This window comes from Tachyglossus aculeatus, chromosome X1, assembly GCF_015852505.1.
Source record: "Tachyglossus aculeatus isolate mTacAcu1 chromosome X1, mTacAcu1.pri, whole genome shotgun sequence".
Taxonomy (NCBI): Eukaryota; Metazoa; Chordata; class Mammalia; order Monotremata; family Tachyglossidae; genus Tachyglossus; species Tachyglossus aculeatus.
Genome location: NC_052101.1, coordinates 133,401,336 through 133,420,417, shown reverse-complemented (window position 1 = coordinate 133,420,417; position 19,082 = coordinate 133,401,336). Strand labels below are relative to the sequence as shown.

Genomic DNA, 19,082 nt, shown 5'->3' with positions numbered 1-19,082 from the left:
AGAGATGTAGATCTGGGTGTCATCAGCGTAGAGATGATAGTTGAAGCCGTGGGAGCGAATGAGGTCACCAAGGGAGTGAGTGTAGATTGAGAACAGAAGGGGACCAAGCACTGAACCTTGGGGAACCCCCACAGTAAGAGGGTGGGAGGGGGAGGAGGAGCCTGCAAAAGAGACTGAGAAAGAACGACCGGAGAGATAAGAGGAGAACCAGGAGAGGACGGAGTCTGTGAAGCCAAGGTCAGATAGCGTGTTGAGGATAAGGGGGTGGTCCACAGTGTCAAAGGCAGCTGAGAGGACAGAGAACAAAACCAAACATATTAACAAAATAAAATAAATAGAATAAATATGTACAAATAAAATAGAGTAATAAATACGTACAAACATATACATATATACAGGTGCTGTGGGGAGGGGAAGGAGGGGGCTCAGTCTGGGAGGAGGGGGCTCAGTCTGCACATAGGTGCTCAATAAATACTATTGATTGCCACCAGGGAGCTTAATAGCCCATGGGAGGGGAAGGGCGGGCACAAATTATAAATAGTGGGAGTAGGAGAAAGAACAAAGATGTAGTAGGAGGTAGTACAAATACATCAGGATGAAAGACCTGAATAAATAATTGAATGGGCTAGTAAAAATATATAAATGATAAGGTTAGCTGTTGGGTTAATGCAACTGTGGTATTTGGAATTAATAGGGAAGGCTTCTGGAAGGAGGTGGGATTTTCCATAACTCCCCATTCCTCAAAAACCTCTACTGCTTGCCCATCCATCTCCACATCAAGCAGAAATTCTTTGCCATCGGCTTTAAGGCACCCAATCAGCTCTCTCCCTCCTACTTCACCTAGCTGAACTCCTACTACAACCCAACCTCCATACTTTGCTCCTCTAACACCACTCCGATTTCGTCTTTCTGACCACTGACCCCTTGCCTATGTTCGCTCTCTGGCCTGACACTCTTTCCCCCTCATATCCGACAGACCACCACTTTCCCCATCTTCAAAGCTCTCCTAAAGGCATATCTCCTCCAAGAATCCTTTCCTCACTAACCTTTTTTCCCCACCTTTTCCTGTCCCTTCTGCATCACCTATGCACTTGAATCTGTACCCCCTTAAGCACTTTGATTTTCACCCCAGCACCACAACACTTAGTCCATATCCTTACAATCTGCCATTTCCTCTACTTGTAATTAATTTTTAGGTCTGTGTCCCCGTGGGCAGTATCTACCAACTCTAGTGTACTCTCCCTGGTGCTCAGTACAGTGTTCTGCACGAAGTAAGTGCTCAGTAAATCTTGTCTTTTGCTGTCGAGTTGTCTCCGACCCAGAGTGACACCATGGACACATCTCTCCCAAACCCCCCACCTCCATCTGCAATCGTTCTGGTAGTGTAGTCATAGAGTTTTCTTGATAAAAATACGGAAGTGGTTTGCCATTGCCTCTTTCTGCGCAGTAAATTTGAGGCCCCCGCCCTCTACTTTCTCCCATGCCGCTGCTGCCCAGCACGGGTGAGTTTTGACTTGTAGCAGATTGCCTTCCACTCACTAGCCGTTGTCCAAGCTAGGAATGGAATGGATATGCCTCTGCTTGACTTTCCCTCGCGTAGTCAAGACTGGTAGAGTACTGAAAACCCTCCAGGTGCCACTCTGAGGCTCAATAAATAAATACCATTGATACCATTGACTGACAGGAACCATGGGTGACCATTAGCGAACACAACAATAAGGTATTTCACTGTGTGCAGATTTTTATTCTTATGCCGGATGTGGGCATAAAATAGCAACAAGATACAGCAAAGACAGAGAAACGAGAGAAAAAGCACAGTAGAGAAATTCGGATTATCCATTTTGCTAGGCAGTTGACAGAACAGAAGAGTAACACAAGAACTCAGTCCCCTTCCCCCACTCCCGATCCCTCCCCCCTCCCTCAGTTCACAGACTAAACTGGACAGAAAAAGGTACAAAACTTGAGGTTAACATATTGGTTTCTGTGCTGACACTACAAAGGCTACTATGTTTATTTGGTTATGTTTATTCCCTTTAGAAAAGAGTGGGAATATCTCTGCTGAGAAAATTTTGAGTACAAAGTAGGTGTATAAAGTGGATTAAATGTGTCCAAGTCTAAGAATGAGTTGTTTAGCTGCTCAAATCCAGGATGTAACCGCTAAGGTGTTGTGCCTTGGAACCAATATTTTTCCCCTGAAAAGTGAATGTATCTGAAACAAAACTATTCCTAAAAAGTAGTAAGAAGTTGAAGCCAATACTGTACATTGATCGAGGAAATGCAGAAACAGTACAGGAGTGCACAAGTCTACTAATAAGAGAGACATTCTAAGCTTGAAACATTCATCTTTTTAAAGGCTCGCTTCTTCAGTGGACAATAGCATTTCGAAGAAGAAAAGTTTCCTCACTAAGGAGCGGAACAGCACGTTTGGCTAAGCGAGAAACACCAGCATATTTAATATCTTATAAGCTCGGGCCCTGGGGTTGGACACAGGATCCCAGCACTGACAAGTGCTCAGATTGATCTAAGGCCGCCAGATGTCTGGGTTAATTAGGCACCTCCAGGAGAATCCAGCTCACGAGACATAGTCGGTCTCCAACTATAGCTCGCTCTTGGCCCCATGAGGGCTTCTCTCCTCTCTCCCTTTTTCTTTCTTTCCCCCACCCGGGGTAGGCTGCTCTGGTTTCTAGGTAGAAGATGGCACCAGGATCTTCCCTTTCCCCCTCCATCCCTGCTGTTGAATCAGGGGCTCTCAGGGCTGCTGCGATCTTATGTTGGGAATCGGGGAGGCTGCGTGCGGTACATAGGGTCGTGACACCAGGCTCCCTATGTGGGTGTAGCAAGTCAAAGCCCAAAGTGTGGCTGCTCTCGGCCCTTACCGAAGCAGGCGCTGAACCAGGATGGTGGAAGGCTGCCCTGGGTGAGGGATGAATTCTCTTATTGTAACATTTAAAAGCAAATCGATGGTCACCTCTCATTACACTTTTTTAATAGTAGGAAAATTCATTTGTAACCTGCAAGTTGCTTTTTCAAAACTGCTTTTTAAAAAACTGCTCTGTCCTGAACATCACGGGAGTTGGTGCCACTTAAAGCAGGACAACGAATCAGTTGGCTTCATTAACGGATGTGTTTACCAGTCTGAAAAAATGTCACCTTGTTTCACTTGGTATTAAGTAAAAAAAACCCCAAAAAACAAAACAACCCATCATTTCTAGTGTATTACAAGTTGCAAAATGACTTTGAGCAATAAAACACTCTCCTGCTAAGAAATTCAAATTTTCACAAGTCAAGAAGTGCTGGAAAAATATCATTTGCTCACTTAAGGACATTTTCACTTCCCTCTGCTTCAAATATAACATGAAAAAACAAGTTGGTCCTCAGCTCTAAATTTCTTTTGAGAAGGACTGCATTTTTGGCCCCCATTATGATGATCCAGAATTATTGATTTAGAGCAGAGAAACAATACAATTATTATTTACATGGAACCTCATCCAGGGTGGAAAAGCATATTCAGCTCCCAAGGTGATCTGCATTTATGTTTTTTTGGTCATCGGTTGGTTCCCTGGGTTTCTGCAGCCCAGACGCTGAACATATTTTTGCAAAGGAACTAAACCTTGACATGGCTTTTCCAATGGGTCCAGTATGGCAAGCAGACACTTTACTTCTTACAAAATAGTACCCTACAAAGGTGACAGACAATATGTAAACAATCCCTAGTATACCTAGTTTGATTTGGGTTGTGAAGGGTGTGTGTGAAGAGCTGCTGGCTCTGCACTGGGGAAACTTTCTTCACTACAGGAAAATAAAATATAAAATTGTCATTCATGTTATCCAACCACTTAAAAAAGAGATTAGCCCTTCATCAGAGTTGGAAAGAGGATGCTAGAAAATGTTGAGGGAATGGATAGACAGTCTATCATTTTAAAACATTCTGTAGGAGTCTGAGTTGCTTGGGTGGAGAAGACATGCTGGGAGAGATTTTAGAATCTCCTAGGCCCTAGCAGACTCTCAGAAGTTAAGATCTGAGCTGTTTCTTGAAACACTACCCACCTCCTCCATTTGATGTTAATATAATGACCGTCTTTATTAAGCACTGTGGCCTTGTACAAAACACTGGGGTAGATACGAGATGACCAGATCGGACGCGGTTCCTGTCCCATACAGGACTCACAGCCTAAGAAGGAGGGAGAAAGCGGGATTTTATTCCCATTTTACAGATGAGGAAACAGGCCCAGAGCGGTGACATGACTTGACCAAGGTCACACGGCAGGCCAAGACTAGAGTTGGGACTTCGAGCCCGGGCCTCCTGACTCCCGAGCCCATGCTCTTCCCACTAGGTTGTGCTGTCTCCGTAGTGGTAACTGGGATGTTGGTTTCAAAGAGGCTATTGAACGCAGCGATTCTTCGGACCTAGAGTCCTTGAGGGTGACTTCGGAGCAGAGGTATGCCCCCACGCTGCGTCCACACTAAATCGAGTCAGTAAGCCGGCGCTCCCCAGAGCAGAAACCATCCCGGAGCTGCAGGGGCTGTGAAGTGGATCTGCTTCCCAGGCTTTTTGGGTGCTCTGCAGGGGCCACGGCGACCCTCAATCCGGACGGTCAGGAGGGGGGGGGAGGGGCGATGCCGAGGGGCCTTCGAAGGGGAGCCAAAAGCCGTTCACCCCGAAGACGCCGCCGCCCTCCATGTTCGCGAGCGATCCCTCCGAGAGCAAAGAGCCTTTCTCACCGGGAGTGGTCACCTTCCCCGGCTAGAGAGGAAAAGCTACCCCAATCTCCTTCCCGCTCCCAGCACCGAAAAATCCAGGGTGAAATTAAGCGCCTTGCCTAGGCAGCAGAACCTTCTTTTTGGATTCAGGCCCAAGCAGCCTGGAGCCTTCACCGCCGGAGGCTCCAGCCTCCCCGAGGTCTAAAATGGGAATTTAATCTGGGCCGCGGGGGCCGACCCCAGACCCTCTCGCCTCCCGGCGCTCTGGGGAGGGGACGGGGCTGGAAATAGTCGCAGGGAGCTGGGGAAGGGCGAGTGGTAGGCACCATGGCCCTGGGCGGTTAGAGGAGAGTTTGCCCAGTGCACATTTGGAATGAATCACCAGGGTCCACGTGAAGCGGCAGCATCTATTATTTACTCCACGTTGAAACAATTACCATCGCGACACTGATTGACTGACTGACTTGACTGAGCGACGGACTGAGTCTAAAGGCCGAGAAAAGCATGGCACAGGAAGCGGGGTCGGTAAAGCGGAGCACCCGGATCCCCCCGGAGGCCGAGAATGAATTGCATCCCGGGCTCCGACGTCGTAGCTCGGCCATCGGGAGCACTCCCGGCTGGGCAGAGCGATCGGTCGGAGCCCGGGATGGGGGCCGTGGGGAGTGGGGGGAGAGAGGGACGAGTCCCCCGTGGCCCCCGCTTGTGGCGGGGGCAGGAGAAGATTTGGTTTATCCCTCTCAAACTCATCGGAAAGGAAAACGATTTCTTGCAGATAATTTTGCCTTGGGACCTCTGCTTTTGTGGTGACGTTCAGCGGTCACCGAATGGGGAGTCACGTCCTGACCGCCTGGATTGGGTCAACTTTCAAAATTCACTGGAAGGGATAAAGCAAACTAACCAGCCCCCACCCCTTCCCCCTCCCTATTTTCCCCTCCCCCCGATTTTCTTTCCGGCCTTTTAGGAGCTGTGAAGCCAATAAAATGTCCCTGGGTAGATCAAATGTTACTTTTTCGTTTCCCCCTGCCGCGTCTCGGGTTTTGGGGGGGGGGGGGGGGGGTTTGTTTTTTTTTTTTTTTTGTTTGGATTTTTTTACGCCTTCGTAGAGGACAGGGAACAGGGGTCCTTCAGATGATTCTGTTGAAGAGATTCAGATATTCGGGGTTGGAATTTTTCGGAGCATCTCGCGGCATCAGCGGAATCGGGCGGCTCTGGTCACGGACGACCATCTCGTAGGGGGGCACGGTCTCCAGGGGGCATCGGGCCCGGGAAATGGCAGAAACGGGGGGCTGCCCTCCGGGACGGCAGCCTGGCGAGTTGGAGGCCCATTCGGGCTCCCCCAAAGCCATTCCCGGCCTGGGGCCAATACCTACCGGCAGCTCAATCCTCTGACCGGGGTCGGTCAGAGAGTAAGGCGGAGGGTCGTCCGTGGGGATTTGCATGGCACCTGGTCCCACGCATTCATCGTAGCTGCAAGAAAACAGATTCTCTTTTAGAGGCAGTCCGGTCCAAGGTGCAGTGTTGGATGGCCACAGGGCGGAATGACTTGCTGTCTCTGCTAAGGTTAGGAGATCTGGCTCTCCAGCGAATGTCAGAAAACTCCCCTGGATCGGAGTTTGCACCTCTCAGCTCCTGCGAAACCAGGCCAGCCCTTCCCATTCATCCATTCATTCATTCATTCAATCAATCGTATTTATTGAGCGCTTACTGTGTGCAGAGCACTGTACTAAACGCTTGGGAAGTACAAGTCGGCAACATATAGAGGCGATCCCTACCCAACAACGGGCTCACAGTTTAGAAGGGGGAGACAGATAACAAAACAAAACACGTAGACAGGTGTCAAAATAATCAGAACAAATAGAATTAAAGCTATATGCACATCATTAACAAAATAAATAGAATAGTAAATATGTACAAGTAAAATAATAAATAGAGTAATACATCTGTACAAATATGTACAAGTGCTGTGGGGAGGGGAAGGAGGTAGGGTGGGGCGATAGGGAGGAGGAGAGGAAAAAGGGGGCTCAGTCTGGGAAGGCCTCCTCGAGGAGGTGAGCTCTCAGTAGGGCTTTGAAGGGAGGAAGAGAGCTTGGTTGGCGGATGTGTGGAGGGAGGGCATTCTAAGCCAGGGGAAGGACAGGGCTGGGGGTCGATGGTGGGACAGGCGAGAAGGAGGCACAGTGAAGAGGTTAGCGGCAGAGGAGCAGAGGGTGTGGGCTGGGCTGGAGAAGGAGAGAAGGGAGGTGAGGTAGGAGGGGGCGAGGGGATGGACAGCCTTGAAGCCGAGGGTGAGGAGTTTCTGCCTGATGTGCAGGTTGATTGGTAGCCACTGGAGATTTTTGAGGAGGGGAGTAACATGCCCAGAGCGTTTCTGTACAGAGATAATCCGGGCAGCAGAGTGAAGTATAGACTGAAGTGGGGAGAGACAGGAGGATGGGAGATGAGAGAAGAGGCTGATGCAGTAATCCAGTCGGGATAGGATAAGAGATTGAACCAGCAACGTAGCTGTTTGGATGGAGAGGAAAGGGCAGATCTTGGCGATGTTGTGGAGGTGAGATCGGCAGGTTTTTGTGACGGATTGGATGTGTGGGTTGAACGAGAGAGCAGAGTCGAGGATGACATCAAGGTTGCGGGCTTGTGAGACGGGAACCATCCCCCGGCCCCATCTCTTCCCACCCTTCCTCGCCCCTTCCTGTCTCTACCCATCCCATCCTGTGAAGGAGGTCAGAGGTCACACTGCCCTCACCGCCCTAGATTCTCTCTTGCACCTTCTAATAAATACGATTGATTAATAGGGTCCTTTCTAAACTAGCCGGCATGTTACTTGGGCTGGTGACCCAAGCCTTGGGGCCGTTTGTGATGGGCCCAGTGCTGGGAGAGGAGGGGGGCAGGGACCCCTTGAGAGCAGAGAGCAGCGATGAACCCAGTGCTAGGCAGCAACGAATGCACAGCCTCCAGTGCCGGAGATGCTCAAATCTCCCCTTTTCCTTTCTTCGGTGTCCCCCAAACCCTGATGAACAGGGCTCCAAGTAGATGAGACTAATTTCTGAGCATGGGGAGGGAGAGGATGTGGAATGAAGATGAGGCAGTGCGGAAACACCAGATATTTTGCCCTGAGGATCCAAAAAAGTAGTGACAAAATAATAATAATAATAATGATAATGGCATTTGTTAAGTGCTTGCTCTGTGCGAAGCACTGTTCTGAGCTCTGGGGGGATACGAGGTGATGAGGTTGTCCCACCTGGGGCTCATAGTCTTCATCCCCATTTTACAGATGAGGTAGGCTCGGAAAAGTTAAGTGATTTGCCCAAGGTCACACAGCAGACATGTGGCAGAGTGGAATTAGAACACATGACCTCTGACTCCCCAGCCCGTGCTCTTTCCACTGAGCATTCAGATCCAATCCGATGCTTTGGAGAAAACAAACAAGCAGTCTGCAAAACTCTACAAAACCAGGATGAAGTGTGAACATGGAATTTCTATTTCCCAAATCCCTGCCCCCTTCCAGCTGGGTGAGGGGCACCCCTTGGAACTGGAGGGTAGCAGGTTCAAACCAAGGACAAGGAAACACTTCTTCCCCTAAAAGGGTGGTTAAACCCAGGGAACCTATTCCGCCAGGAAGCTGGGTGGCCGTAGGCACCGGCAGCTCCTGAGTGGTTTAGGCAGACTTATGGATGAGCAGCCCTTCTGGATCACTGGAGGAGAAGGCAGGGATAAAGAGGGAGGAGATAGGGAAGTTGGATGGTCAGTGCTGAGTCACAGTGGGGAGAGTCAGGGATCTAGAGGGGAAAGACAGGGGTGGGATGATCTATGTTTGGTCACTGGGGGAGGGTCAGGGATGGAGAGGGGAGAGTTGGATGGCCCATCCCTAAGCATGAGGATGGTTGTCTAGGAGGGCGACCAGCACATGGTTCCTCCAAGCATCCTGTCAGAGACAGACTCACACCTATCACAACCTGTTAACTTGCCTTCTCACTCACACCCCCTCTCCGATGAACTCAGTCCTCACCCCCTACTGTGAGCTCCATACCCTGGCCCTACTCCTCCTATCCGGCCTCTATCCCTTTGTTCACACTGTTCCACAGTCCTGGGACTCCCTCTCCTTCTATTTGTCATCATCATCATTGTTATCTTCAATGGTATGGACTGTGTCCAACCCGATTAATTTATATCTACGCCAGCGCTTAGAGAAGCAGCATGGCTTAGTGAAAGAGCACGAATTTGGGAGTCAGCGGTCGTGGATTCTAATCCCAGCTCCGCCACTTATCAGCTATGTGACTTTGGGCAACTCACTTAACTTCTCTGTGCCTCAGTGACCTCATCTGGAAAATAGAGATTAAGACTGTGAGCCCCACGTGGGACAACCTGATTACCTTGTATCTACATCAGCGCTTAGAACAGTGCTTGGCACATATTAAGTGCTTAACAAATACCACTATTATTATTATTATTGTTGTTGAGAGCTAACTATGTGCAGAGCACTGTATTAAGCACTTGGGAGAGTACAATACCACAGAGTTGGTAGACAAGTTTCCTACCCAGAACAAGCTTACATTCTAGAGGGGGAGACAGACATCAATATGAATTTGTAATTTATAATGTGATTTAAAAATATGTACATAAGTGCTGTGGGGTTGAAGGTGGGGCTAATATCAAAAGCCCAAAGGTCACAGATCCAAGTGCACAGATGATGCAGAAGGGAGAGTGAGCCAGGAAAAAGAGGGCTTAATTGAGGAAGGCCTCTTGGATTAATAGTGTGAGCCCCATATTGGGCAGGGACTGTGTCTAACCTGATTGATTTGTATCTTCCCCAGTGCTTGGAACAGTGCTTTGCACATTCATTAAATCGTAGTTATTGAGTGCTTACTGTGTGCGGAGCACTGTAGTAAGTGCTTGGGAAACATAGTAAGCGCTTAACAAGTACCATTATTATTATTAGATGTGACCTTAATAATGCTTTGAAGGTGGGGAGAGTGATGGTCTGGCATACATGGAGGGAGAGGGAATTCCACGCTAGGGGTAGGATGTAGAAAAGGGGTCAGCAGCAAGATAAAAGAGAATGAGGCACTGTGCGTAAACTGGTGCTAGAGGTGTTGGTTGTGTGGATAGGATAGTGTGGATAGGTGTGGATCAGTGAGATAAGGTAGGAGGGGACAAGGCGATTGAGTGGTTTAAAGCAAATGGTAAGGAGCTTCTGTTTGAAGCGGAGGTGGATAGGCAACCACTGGAGGTTCTTAAGGAGTGGAGATACATGGACTGAACGTTTTTGTAGAAAATGATCTTGGCAGCAGAGTGAAGTATGGACTGGAGTGTAGAGACAGGAGGCTGGAGGTCAGTGAGGAGGCAGACACAGTAGTCAAGGTGGGATAGGATAAGGGCTTGGATAATCAATCAATCAATCAATCGTATTTATTGAGCGCTTACTATGTGCAGAGCACTGTACTAAGCGCTTGGGAAGTACAAATTGGCATCACATAGAGACAGTCCCTACCCAACAGTGGGCTCACAGTCTAAAAGGGAGAGACAGAGAACAGAACCAAACATACCAACAAAATAAAATAAGTAGGATAGGAATGTACAAGTAAAATAAATAAATAAATAAATAAATAGAGTAATAAATATGTACAACCATATATACATATATACAGGTGCTGTGGGGAAGGGAAGGAGGTAAGACGGGGGGATGGAGAGGGGGACGAGGGGGAGAGGAAAGAAGGGGCTCAGTCTGGGAAGGCCTCCTGGAGGAGGTGAGCTCTCAGCAGGGCCTTGAAGGGAGGAAGAGAGCTAGCTTGGCGGATGGGCAGAGGGAGGGCATTCCAGGCCCGGGGGATGACGTGGGCCGGGGGTCGATGGCGGGACAGGCGAGAGCGAGGTACAGTGAGGAGATTAGTGGTGGAGGAGCGGAGGGTGCGGGCTGGGCAGTAGAAGGAGAGAAGGGAGGTGAGGTAGGAGGGGGCGAGGTGATGGACAGCCTTGAAGCCCAGGGTGAGGAGTTTCTGCTTGATGCGCAGATTGATCGGTAGCCATTGGAGGTTTTTGAGGAGGGGAGTAATATGTCCAGAGCGTTTCTGGACAAAGATAATCCGGGCAGCAGCATGAAGTATGGATTGAAGTGGAGAGAGACACGAGGATGGGAGATCAGAGAGAAGGCTGGTGCAGTAGTCCAGACGGGATAGGATGAGAGCTTGAATGAGCAGGGTAGCAGTTTGGATGGAGAGGAAAGGGCGGATCTTGGCAATGTTGCGGAGCTGAGACCGGCAGGTTTTGGTGACGGCTTGGATGTGAGGGGTGAATGAGAGAGCGGAGTCGAGGATGACACCAAGGTTGCGGGCTTGTGAGACGGGAAGGATGGTAGTGCCGTCAACAGAGATGGGAAAGTCAGGGAGAGGACAAGGTTTGGGAGGGAAGACAAGGAGCTCAGTCTTTGACATGTTGAGCTTTAGGTGGCGGGCGGACATCCAGATGGAGATGTCCTGAAGGCAGGAGGAGATGCGAGCCTGGAGGGAGGGGGAGAGAGCAGGGGCAGAGATGTAGATCTGGGTGTCATCAGCGTAGAGATGATAGTTGAAGCCGTGGGAGCGAATGAGGTCACCAAGGGAGTGAGTGTAGATTGAGAACAGAAGGGGACCAAGCACTGAACCTTGGGGAACCCCCACAGTAAGAGGATGGGAGGGGGAGGAGGAGCCTGCAAAAGAGACTGAGAAAGAACGACCAGAGAGATAAGAGGAGAACCAGGAGAGGACGGAGTCTGTGAAGCCAAGGTCAGATAGCGTGTTGAGGAGAAGGGGGTGGATAAGTGTGGTAGCAGTTTGGATTGAGAGGAAAAGGTGGACTTTGGCAATGTTGTGAAGATGGAACTGACAGGATTTGGTGATACATTGGAAAATGTGGTGGAATAAGAGACAATGAGTCGAGGACAACACCAAGATTACAGGTTTGTGTGGTAGGGAGGATAGTGGTATTATCTGTAGTAATGGGAAAGACGGGGGAGGGCAAGTTTTGGGTGGGGGGAAATAAGGAGTTCTGTTTTGGATGATTTCCCCACCTTCCAAGTCCTTAGGAAATCCCACCACCTCCAACAAACCTCCCCTGATTAACTCCCAAAATCCCAAGTCACTGCAAGCCATTAGCCACCCCTAGTCCTTATATAGATATTTATTTATACCCTCCTTCAGCACTTAGGTACATATGTATAGAAGCGGCATGGTGTAGTGAATAGAGCATGGGCCTGGGAGTCAGAAGGTCATGGGTTCTAATCCTGGTTCCACCACTTGTCTGCTGGGTGACCTTGGGCTAGTCAATTCACTTCTCTGTGCCTCAGTTACCTCATTTTTAAAATGGGGATTGAGACTGTGAGCCTTGTGTGGGACAGGGGCTTTGTCCAACTTGATTTGCTTGTATCCACCTCAGTGCTTAGTACAGTGCCTGGCACATAGTAAGTGCTTAACGAATGCCATAATCATTTGTATGATCAATCGTGCAGTCAATTTATTTAGTAGAATTACCCTATTTGTAAATGTTTTTATGCCTGTTCCCACCCCATATTACAGTGTGAGTTCTTTGTGGGCAGGGAATGTAGCTAATGCTTCTGTGGTACTTTCCCAAGCACTTAGTAGAGTACATGGCACCCAGTGTCTACTTAATAAATACTCTTTACCTACCTACCTTCCATATCAGCAACGAGTTGTCTCACTAAAGCCGGGGCAAGCTGATTAGAAGAAAGCAGATCATATTATCCAAGTTGTTTTCTTTAGACTGAAAGCTCCTTGTGGATTGTCTCTACCAACTCTATTGTATTGTACTTTACCAGGCCCAGAGTACAGTGCTCTGCACACAGTAATGGTAAGTAAATACCACTGACTGATTGATTGATTGATTGATTGATTTGAGAGAGCCCCTGCCTGAGCTCACAGTCTGGGTTCTTTGCCAACTGGATGGTTTGGCCTGAAATTCTCAGAGAAAACAGATTTTTCTAGACTGTGAGCCCATTGTTGGGTAGGGACTGTCTCTATATGTTGCCAATTTGTACTCCCCAAGCGCTTAGTACAGTGCTCTGCACACAGTAAGTACTCAATAAATACAATTGAATGAATGAATAAATAAATAATTTTCCATCCCTTCCTCCACCCCCCTCCCCTCCCCCCTCCCCTGTGGTCCAAATCTCCAGCACCTCCAGGCTAGGCTACTGCATCAGTCTATTCGCTCATCTCCCTCAAACCTCTCCCCTCTCCAGTCTGCTCTCCACACTGCTGCTCATATCATCTTCCTAAAATGCTGCTCAGTGTGCATCACTGCCCTCCCTCTTCGAAACATCCAATGACTCCAAATCTCCCTCCACTTCGAGCAGAAACTCCTGACCATCAGCTTCAAGACTGTCCACCAGCTCTCTCCTTACATTTCAGCTCCTTTCTTTCAGACTCACTGTTACTCCCAAGCTCACCTTCTAGTATGTCTCACTCTCTTGCCTTTGACCCCTTGCTCATGAACTTCCCCCCCCCATACCCAGAATTCCTTTTCCTTTCATATCCATCGGACCACAGCTCTGCCCATCTTCAAAGCCCTTCTGAAATCCCACCTCCTCCAGGAAGCCTTCCTTGATGAATGTTCAATATACACACTCCATTTATTTATACCTTTATTTGATTTTCCAAACTCTTGCTATAAGCAATTCTATGGAGATTTTCCTTCTGACTTCATTGTACGTTCACAATTTATGTCTGCTTGTTTTTCCAATTAAATTGTAGGTTCCTTGTGGGCAGGGACAGCCTTCTGCTTTTGTTTTATTCTGCCTAGGACCTAGAACAGTGCTTTGCACTCAGTAGGCACCAAATAAATACTATTGAATGAATGAATGAATGAACACAGAATGAATGTAAATATGACTCTTGAGGAAAAACTATCTTCACCCTCACTCTGTTGGCTCTCAAAGAGGTGAGTTTGTTGTCAAGGAAACTGAGAAGTAAGTTAAGCAGCTATCACTGAAATTATGACCACATGTTTTGTTTTGTTGTCTGTCTCCCCCTTCTAGACTGTGAGCCCGTTGTTGGGTAGGGATCGCCTCTATATGTTGCCAACTTGTACTTCCCAAGCGCTTAGTACAGTGCTCTGCACACAGTAAGTGCTCAATAAATACGATTGAATGAATGAATGAAAGAGGTGAGGATGTGGTTTTCAGAATTCCCAAAGAAGTTTATAATTCCTCCCTCCCTGCTCCCCTTTGCCCTGCAAATAAAGACTTAAAAGCTTTCTCTGGTTTACCAACCTAGCTCTGCAGAGCTTCTTTCATTCATTGTGCCACATTCTCGCTGTCACTAGTTGAATCCCTAGTCTTTCTTCTGCTCCCACTGTATGTACATGATCTGTGCCTGCCAGTCTCCCTCAACAGATTGTAAGCTACCAGAGGGTAAGGGACACTGTGCCCCTAGCTGAATCTCATGGGAAATTGCAATGCCCTGGGCCACCTACTTGCATTTGACTCATGATTAGCTTTTCCCACTATCAGCAGGATGTGCGCTTGGGTTGTGTTTGTGGTAGTGGTGATGGCTCACACTGAACCATCCACACTCTCTTGCTGCCCCCTGCCCCAGGTCAGGACCAGCGATCCACACTGTGAGACAGCTGGCCGGAGTCAGGGTGCCATCGATGGCTGTGAGGGAGATGGCCCTCTTCAGTAGCAGCAAGCACTGACCTGCTGTAAACACCACTAGGATCACTGCAATAGATGAAGAACGGAACTCAGGAAATAATCCAGGGTTACAGCGTCACTCGAGAGATCCCAACAGCGGGGAATTGAGGAAATTGACGGATCAGTATTCAGAAAATGGGGAGCCAGCCCAGCCTAACCCCACCTAGAGGTGGAGGCAAGGAGATGGGCTGCTGCAGGCTGGCATTGAATAGCTAGGCCAAGGCAAACTGACAGATTGGACCTTTTGTAAGTGATCACACCCGGCATCGGGGAAATGGGAGGAGGGTGGGTGGGAGGGGCGCTGTGGGGTCCAAAAGGAGGCTGGGACTCTTTTACCTTTGGAGAACTCTTACACCATCCTACTACACAAAGGCTGACACCCCTTTCCACCCACTCCCAAATGGACTCCTGGGAATGAGACAGTGGCCAGGCAGTGGCTGGGGGAGTCCAAGCGTAAGAGGTTTGATTTTTCCAGCTAAACCATCAGCCTGCCCTGAAGTGAAAACACTTGTTGATGCATCAGAATGAATCACATAATCAATGGTGCCTGTGATGAAGTTCATGTTTCTGAGCTCCTTGTCTCATCACTGTGGTGATCGGCGACACTCTGTTTCCTAGACACTTCATCAAAACTACAGTGGGCTGGGGGTGAGGCAGGAGTGTTCTGGGTCTTGAGAGCCTCAGAGTTCCTGGGTCGTGCTACTCAATAAGACATCACTACCCATGGAGATCAATACAGGGCATTTTGTTTAAATTCTCCAAATCTATGAGAAATTTTTTAAAAATATAATTGCTTCATTAAGTGGAGTGGTGGCTGCAGTAAGTTTCATAGGCCGAAGCAATCTTTTAAGGCTCAGCGGAATCTAAATCTAAATGCCACCCCATTAGCTAGCTGAATGAATGGTCTCTTTTTTTCCATTAAAACTCTCTCCCCACAGTAATGGTTGGGGCCTCTGAGTGGTAATGATTTTTGCAGCTTGGGACCTGTTTACTTTTCAGATTTTGCTTATACAATCCCACCCGGTAAACTGGTTTAAGGTCTTTGTCCTTTTTCTGCAAAATGCAAATGAAGTGTAAAAGCCCAAGTGCTACTTCTTCGTGCCCGACCGGTCTTGGGGTGGGATCCGGGGGTGGGGAGGGGGGAGAAGGAATCACTGGGCAATTGCGAGGGGAGAGGGGGACCACTATAGCCTTTGAAGACCACCTGAAAACAGCTTTCACCCTCTTTTGTAGGGTGAAATGCTTCCACGTCTCCTGAAGATGTTCTCACTTCTGTGATCGTGGTGGCTTAAATATTAAGGGTAGAAATTCGCATGAATCAGAGCCAGAAGGTGGTGATGAGAGTCATTTTCCCGAGGAACATCCATTAATATCCAGGGAGACGTAGGGAAGCTTTTAGTGAGAGAAGGTCAGGCAGCGTCCTTCTGCGCTGGGGGTGGCCGGGTGAAAAGGTTTCTTTGGTGGGGGCAGAGCTTAAAGATTTCTTCTGAGGTAAAAGTGGACTGAATGCAGACAGAAAAAGACCATTAGCATGCTCCTGGACCAGGTGACTCACAGATGGTTTCTACATTGGCTTTCTGAGGAAAAGCGGTGTCTAAAATGCCCCAAGAAATGATATGTTTTTCTACAAGCAGGCGGCTATGTTTATTAGCAGCAATTCTGGAGACTACCAATGTTGGAGGATAGAAGGGCTGGATTCCCTAAGCTCCTTGAAGGAATTCTCCATAGCGATGAATGGAAGAGAATGAGTGGGGCAGGGCTACATGATCTCCCCTGGGGACCCCCCCACCCACAGCATAATTGCAGTAACAGTAATGGCATTTATGAAACACGTACTATGTGCTAAGCCCTGGGGGTCATATCGAAATGGACACAGGTTGGACCCAGTCCCCGTCCCACAGGGAGATTTGCCATCTAATCTCCAGGTAATGGGCATGAACGAGAGTTTGTACAGGGATGAAAATCGCTTTGGGGATCAATTGAGGTATGTTTGTTCCTCTAATGCTAACCTTCTCACTGTACCTCAGTCTCATCTATCTCGCTGCTGACCTCTTGCCCACAACCCTGCCTCTGGCCTGGAACGCCCTCCCTCCTCATATCAGACAGATAATTGCTCTCCCCCACTTTAAAGCCTTATTGAAGGCACATCTCCTCTAAGAAGCCTTCCCTGATTAAGCTCTCCTCTCCTCTTCTCCCACTCCCTTCTGTGCTGCTCTTACTTGCTCTTTTATTCATTCATTCCTCCCTGTCATCCCCACAGCACATATGTATATATCTGTAATTTATTTATTTATATTAATGTCTGTCTCCCCCTCTAGGCTGTAAGCTCATTGTGGGCAGGAATGTGTCTGTTATATTGTACACTCCCAAGTGCTTAGTACAGTGCTTTGCACACAGTAAATGCTCAATAAATATGATTGAATGAACTGAGGTGTGTTAAAGACTTTCTCTGACTAAGCCACTTGTCTACTGTGTGACCCTGGGCAAGTCACTCACCTTTTCTGGGCCTCGGTTACCTCATCTGTAAAATGGGAATTAAGACTGTGAGTCCCATGAGGGACATGAACTGTGTCCAAACTGATTGGCTTGTATCTACCCCAGTGCTTACTGCAGTGCCAGGCACGCAGTAAACAATAAATACCATAAGAAGCCCTTATTTTCCCTAACTCCTGCTCCTTTCCGTGTCACCCCTGCACTTGGATCTGTACCCTTGTGAGCAGGGGACATGTCTACTAATTATGTAATATTGTCCTCTCCCAAGTGCTTAGTACAGTGCTCTGGAGTCAGTAAATGCTCAGTAAATACCATTGGTTGATTGTTACATTGTCAATACACCTGTAACCCACTTCTGCTGGAATTATCTTTTTGTGGGAATCTGTAGGGGCTCTACCCAACAGATATCCTTCCTGCAACAATTCCTTTGTCTCCTCCCCCCCACCTCAGCTATTGATGTGGGAGGTGGTCGGAGGGAGATGGGATGGGTTTGCAAAACCTGGACGTAGGTGGCACAGGAGACCTCCCCGGCCCTCCCCCCACAACCCCCCGTGGAGCACCCCAAAGATGCCATTTTACTTTGGGCTACCGGCCTTCCCTGAAGGCTAAACTGCTCCCTGTAGACCTCACCCCTGAAACCTGGCCTCACCTCCCCTGCCACAGCTGGCAAATCCCAGCTGACCAATCACCCTCAGTCAATCCATCAACCAATCATTGGTACTAATTGAGTGTTTCCTGTGTACAGAGCACTGCAGAAAGAGACTTACATGCAGGCACAGCTATATCAAGCAATACAAGGAGAGGAAAAGTCTTTGCATGGAATAAGCGCTTAGTAAATACCACTGATTGGGTTCTGCTTGGTGACTTCCATGCCGGGGTGGGAAGAGATCAGTGGTCATGGTCTAGCGTTGGAAGTCAAAATGACAGCAGACCCCCCACTAGTAACAACAAAATGGTGTGAGCATTGCCACTCATGGCAAGGACATTTTTTTTTTTATTCAGTTGAAACTTCTCAGACTTGCAGCTCTGCCCATTAGGTTCCTTCTGAACAGAACCCCTGGCTCAGCCCCATCTGAGTCCAATTATGTTTGCTGACCAATGACAGTACTGCAACCAGAGAAACATACCTGGCAGATGTAGGAGTGGTGGAAAAAGCTAGAGTTAGAGTGCAGAGCACGGCATGATGTCCCTTTTCTCATCCCTAACTCCTAACTCTAATTCAACCCCCTTCACTGGAGGTGACACTACCAGAAGCACACATCACTTCCTTCCCACCAAAATTCAAATTCCCATCTCCCATCCTTGTGCTAATCTGACCTTAGGGTGGGGTTTCAGAAGGCGAGATAGATGGACACATGTTCTTCTGCAGGGGTAAACCTGCTGACATGGGGAGAGAGTCAGCCATAGGGTGTGTCATGTGTCATCAAGACTGATATCCTTAGGTGACTTGAGATCTTTTTTTTTTTTAAAAAAAGGTATTTGTTAAGCACTTACTATGTGCTAAGCATTGGACTAAACGCTGGGGTAGTACAAGCTAATCAGGTCAGACACAGTCCATGTCCCACAAGGGGCTCACAATCTTAATCCCCATTTTACAAATAAGGTAACTGAGGCACAGAGAAGTTAAGTGACTTGCCCTAAATCTCTCAGCAGACAAGTGGCAGAGCTGGGATTAGAACCCAGGTCCTTCTAACTCCCAGGCCCATGCTCTATCCACTAGGCCAGGCTGCTTTCTTAGGATAATAAGTGCATGCACTCCATGTCTGGATTTGATGCAAGAAGTAGTAAGCACTCAATACATTCCATTAACTGAGGCCTGCAAATGGAATCGGTATCTCTGTCCTTGCTGTGAAACCTGATGGCACAACTAAGAAAGAGTTTGGCTGTGGTGGCCCATTATAATAATAATAATGACAATAATAATGATTAATAATAATAATTGTGTATTATTTAAGTGCTTATTATATGCTAAGCACTATACTAAGCATAGTATAGTGGGGTAGATATATAACATATTCAGGGCAGATGCAGTCTCTGTCCCATATGGAGCTCACAGTCTAAGGGGGAGGAAGAACAGATGAGGCAACTGAGGCCCAGGGAAGTAAAATGACTTGCCCAAGGTCACACAGTAGGCATGTATTAGTGGTAGGGCAGGATTAGAACCAGGTTCTCTGACTCTCAGACCTATTCTCTTTCCACTAAGCCA

The 19,082-nt window shown here is 48.1% G+C and overlaps 1 protein-coding gene and 1 non-coding gene across 2 annotated transcripts in view; both read right to left on the bottom strand.

Moving 5' to 3' along the window:
• Positions 1–1,512: 1,512 nt before the first annotated feature.
• LOC119919988 lies at positions 1,513–1,648 on the bottom strand. Its single transcript, XR_005447760.1, has one exon. It is a non-coding gene; the product is annotated as a small nucleolar RNA SNORA7 (small nucleolar RNA).
• Positions 1,649–5,801: 4,153 nt separating this feature from the next.
• BEAN1 (brain expressed associated with NEDD4 1) overlaps positions 5,802–19,082 on the bottom strand; it is a gene marked incomplete at its 5' end in the record, with an annotated part of 35,572 nt that continues 22,291 nt past the window's right edge. Inside the window, one exon of the mRNA XM_038771831.1 lies at positions 5,802–6,168. Coding sequence (XP_038627759.1) covers positions 5,826–6,168 — 343 coding nt within the window. The remainder of the gene's footprint in view (positions 6,169–19,082) is intronic.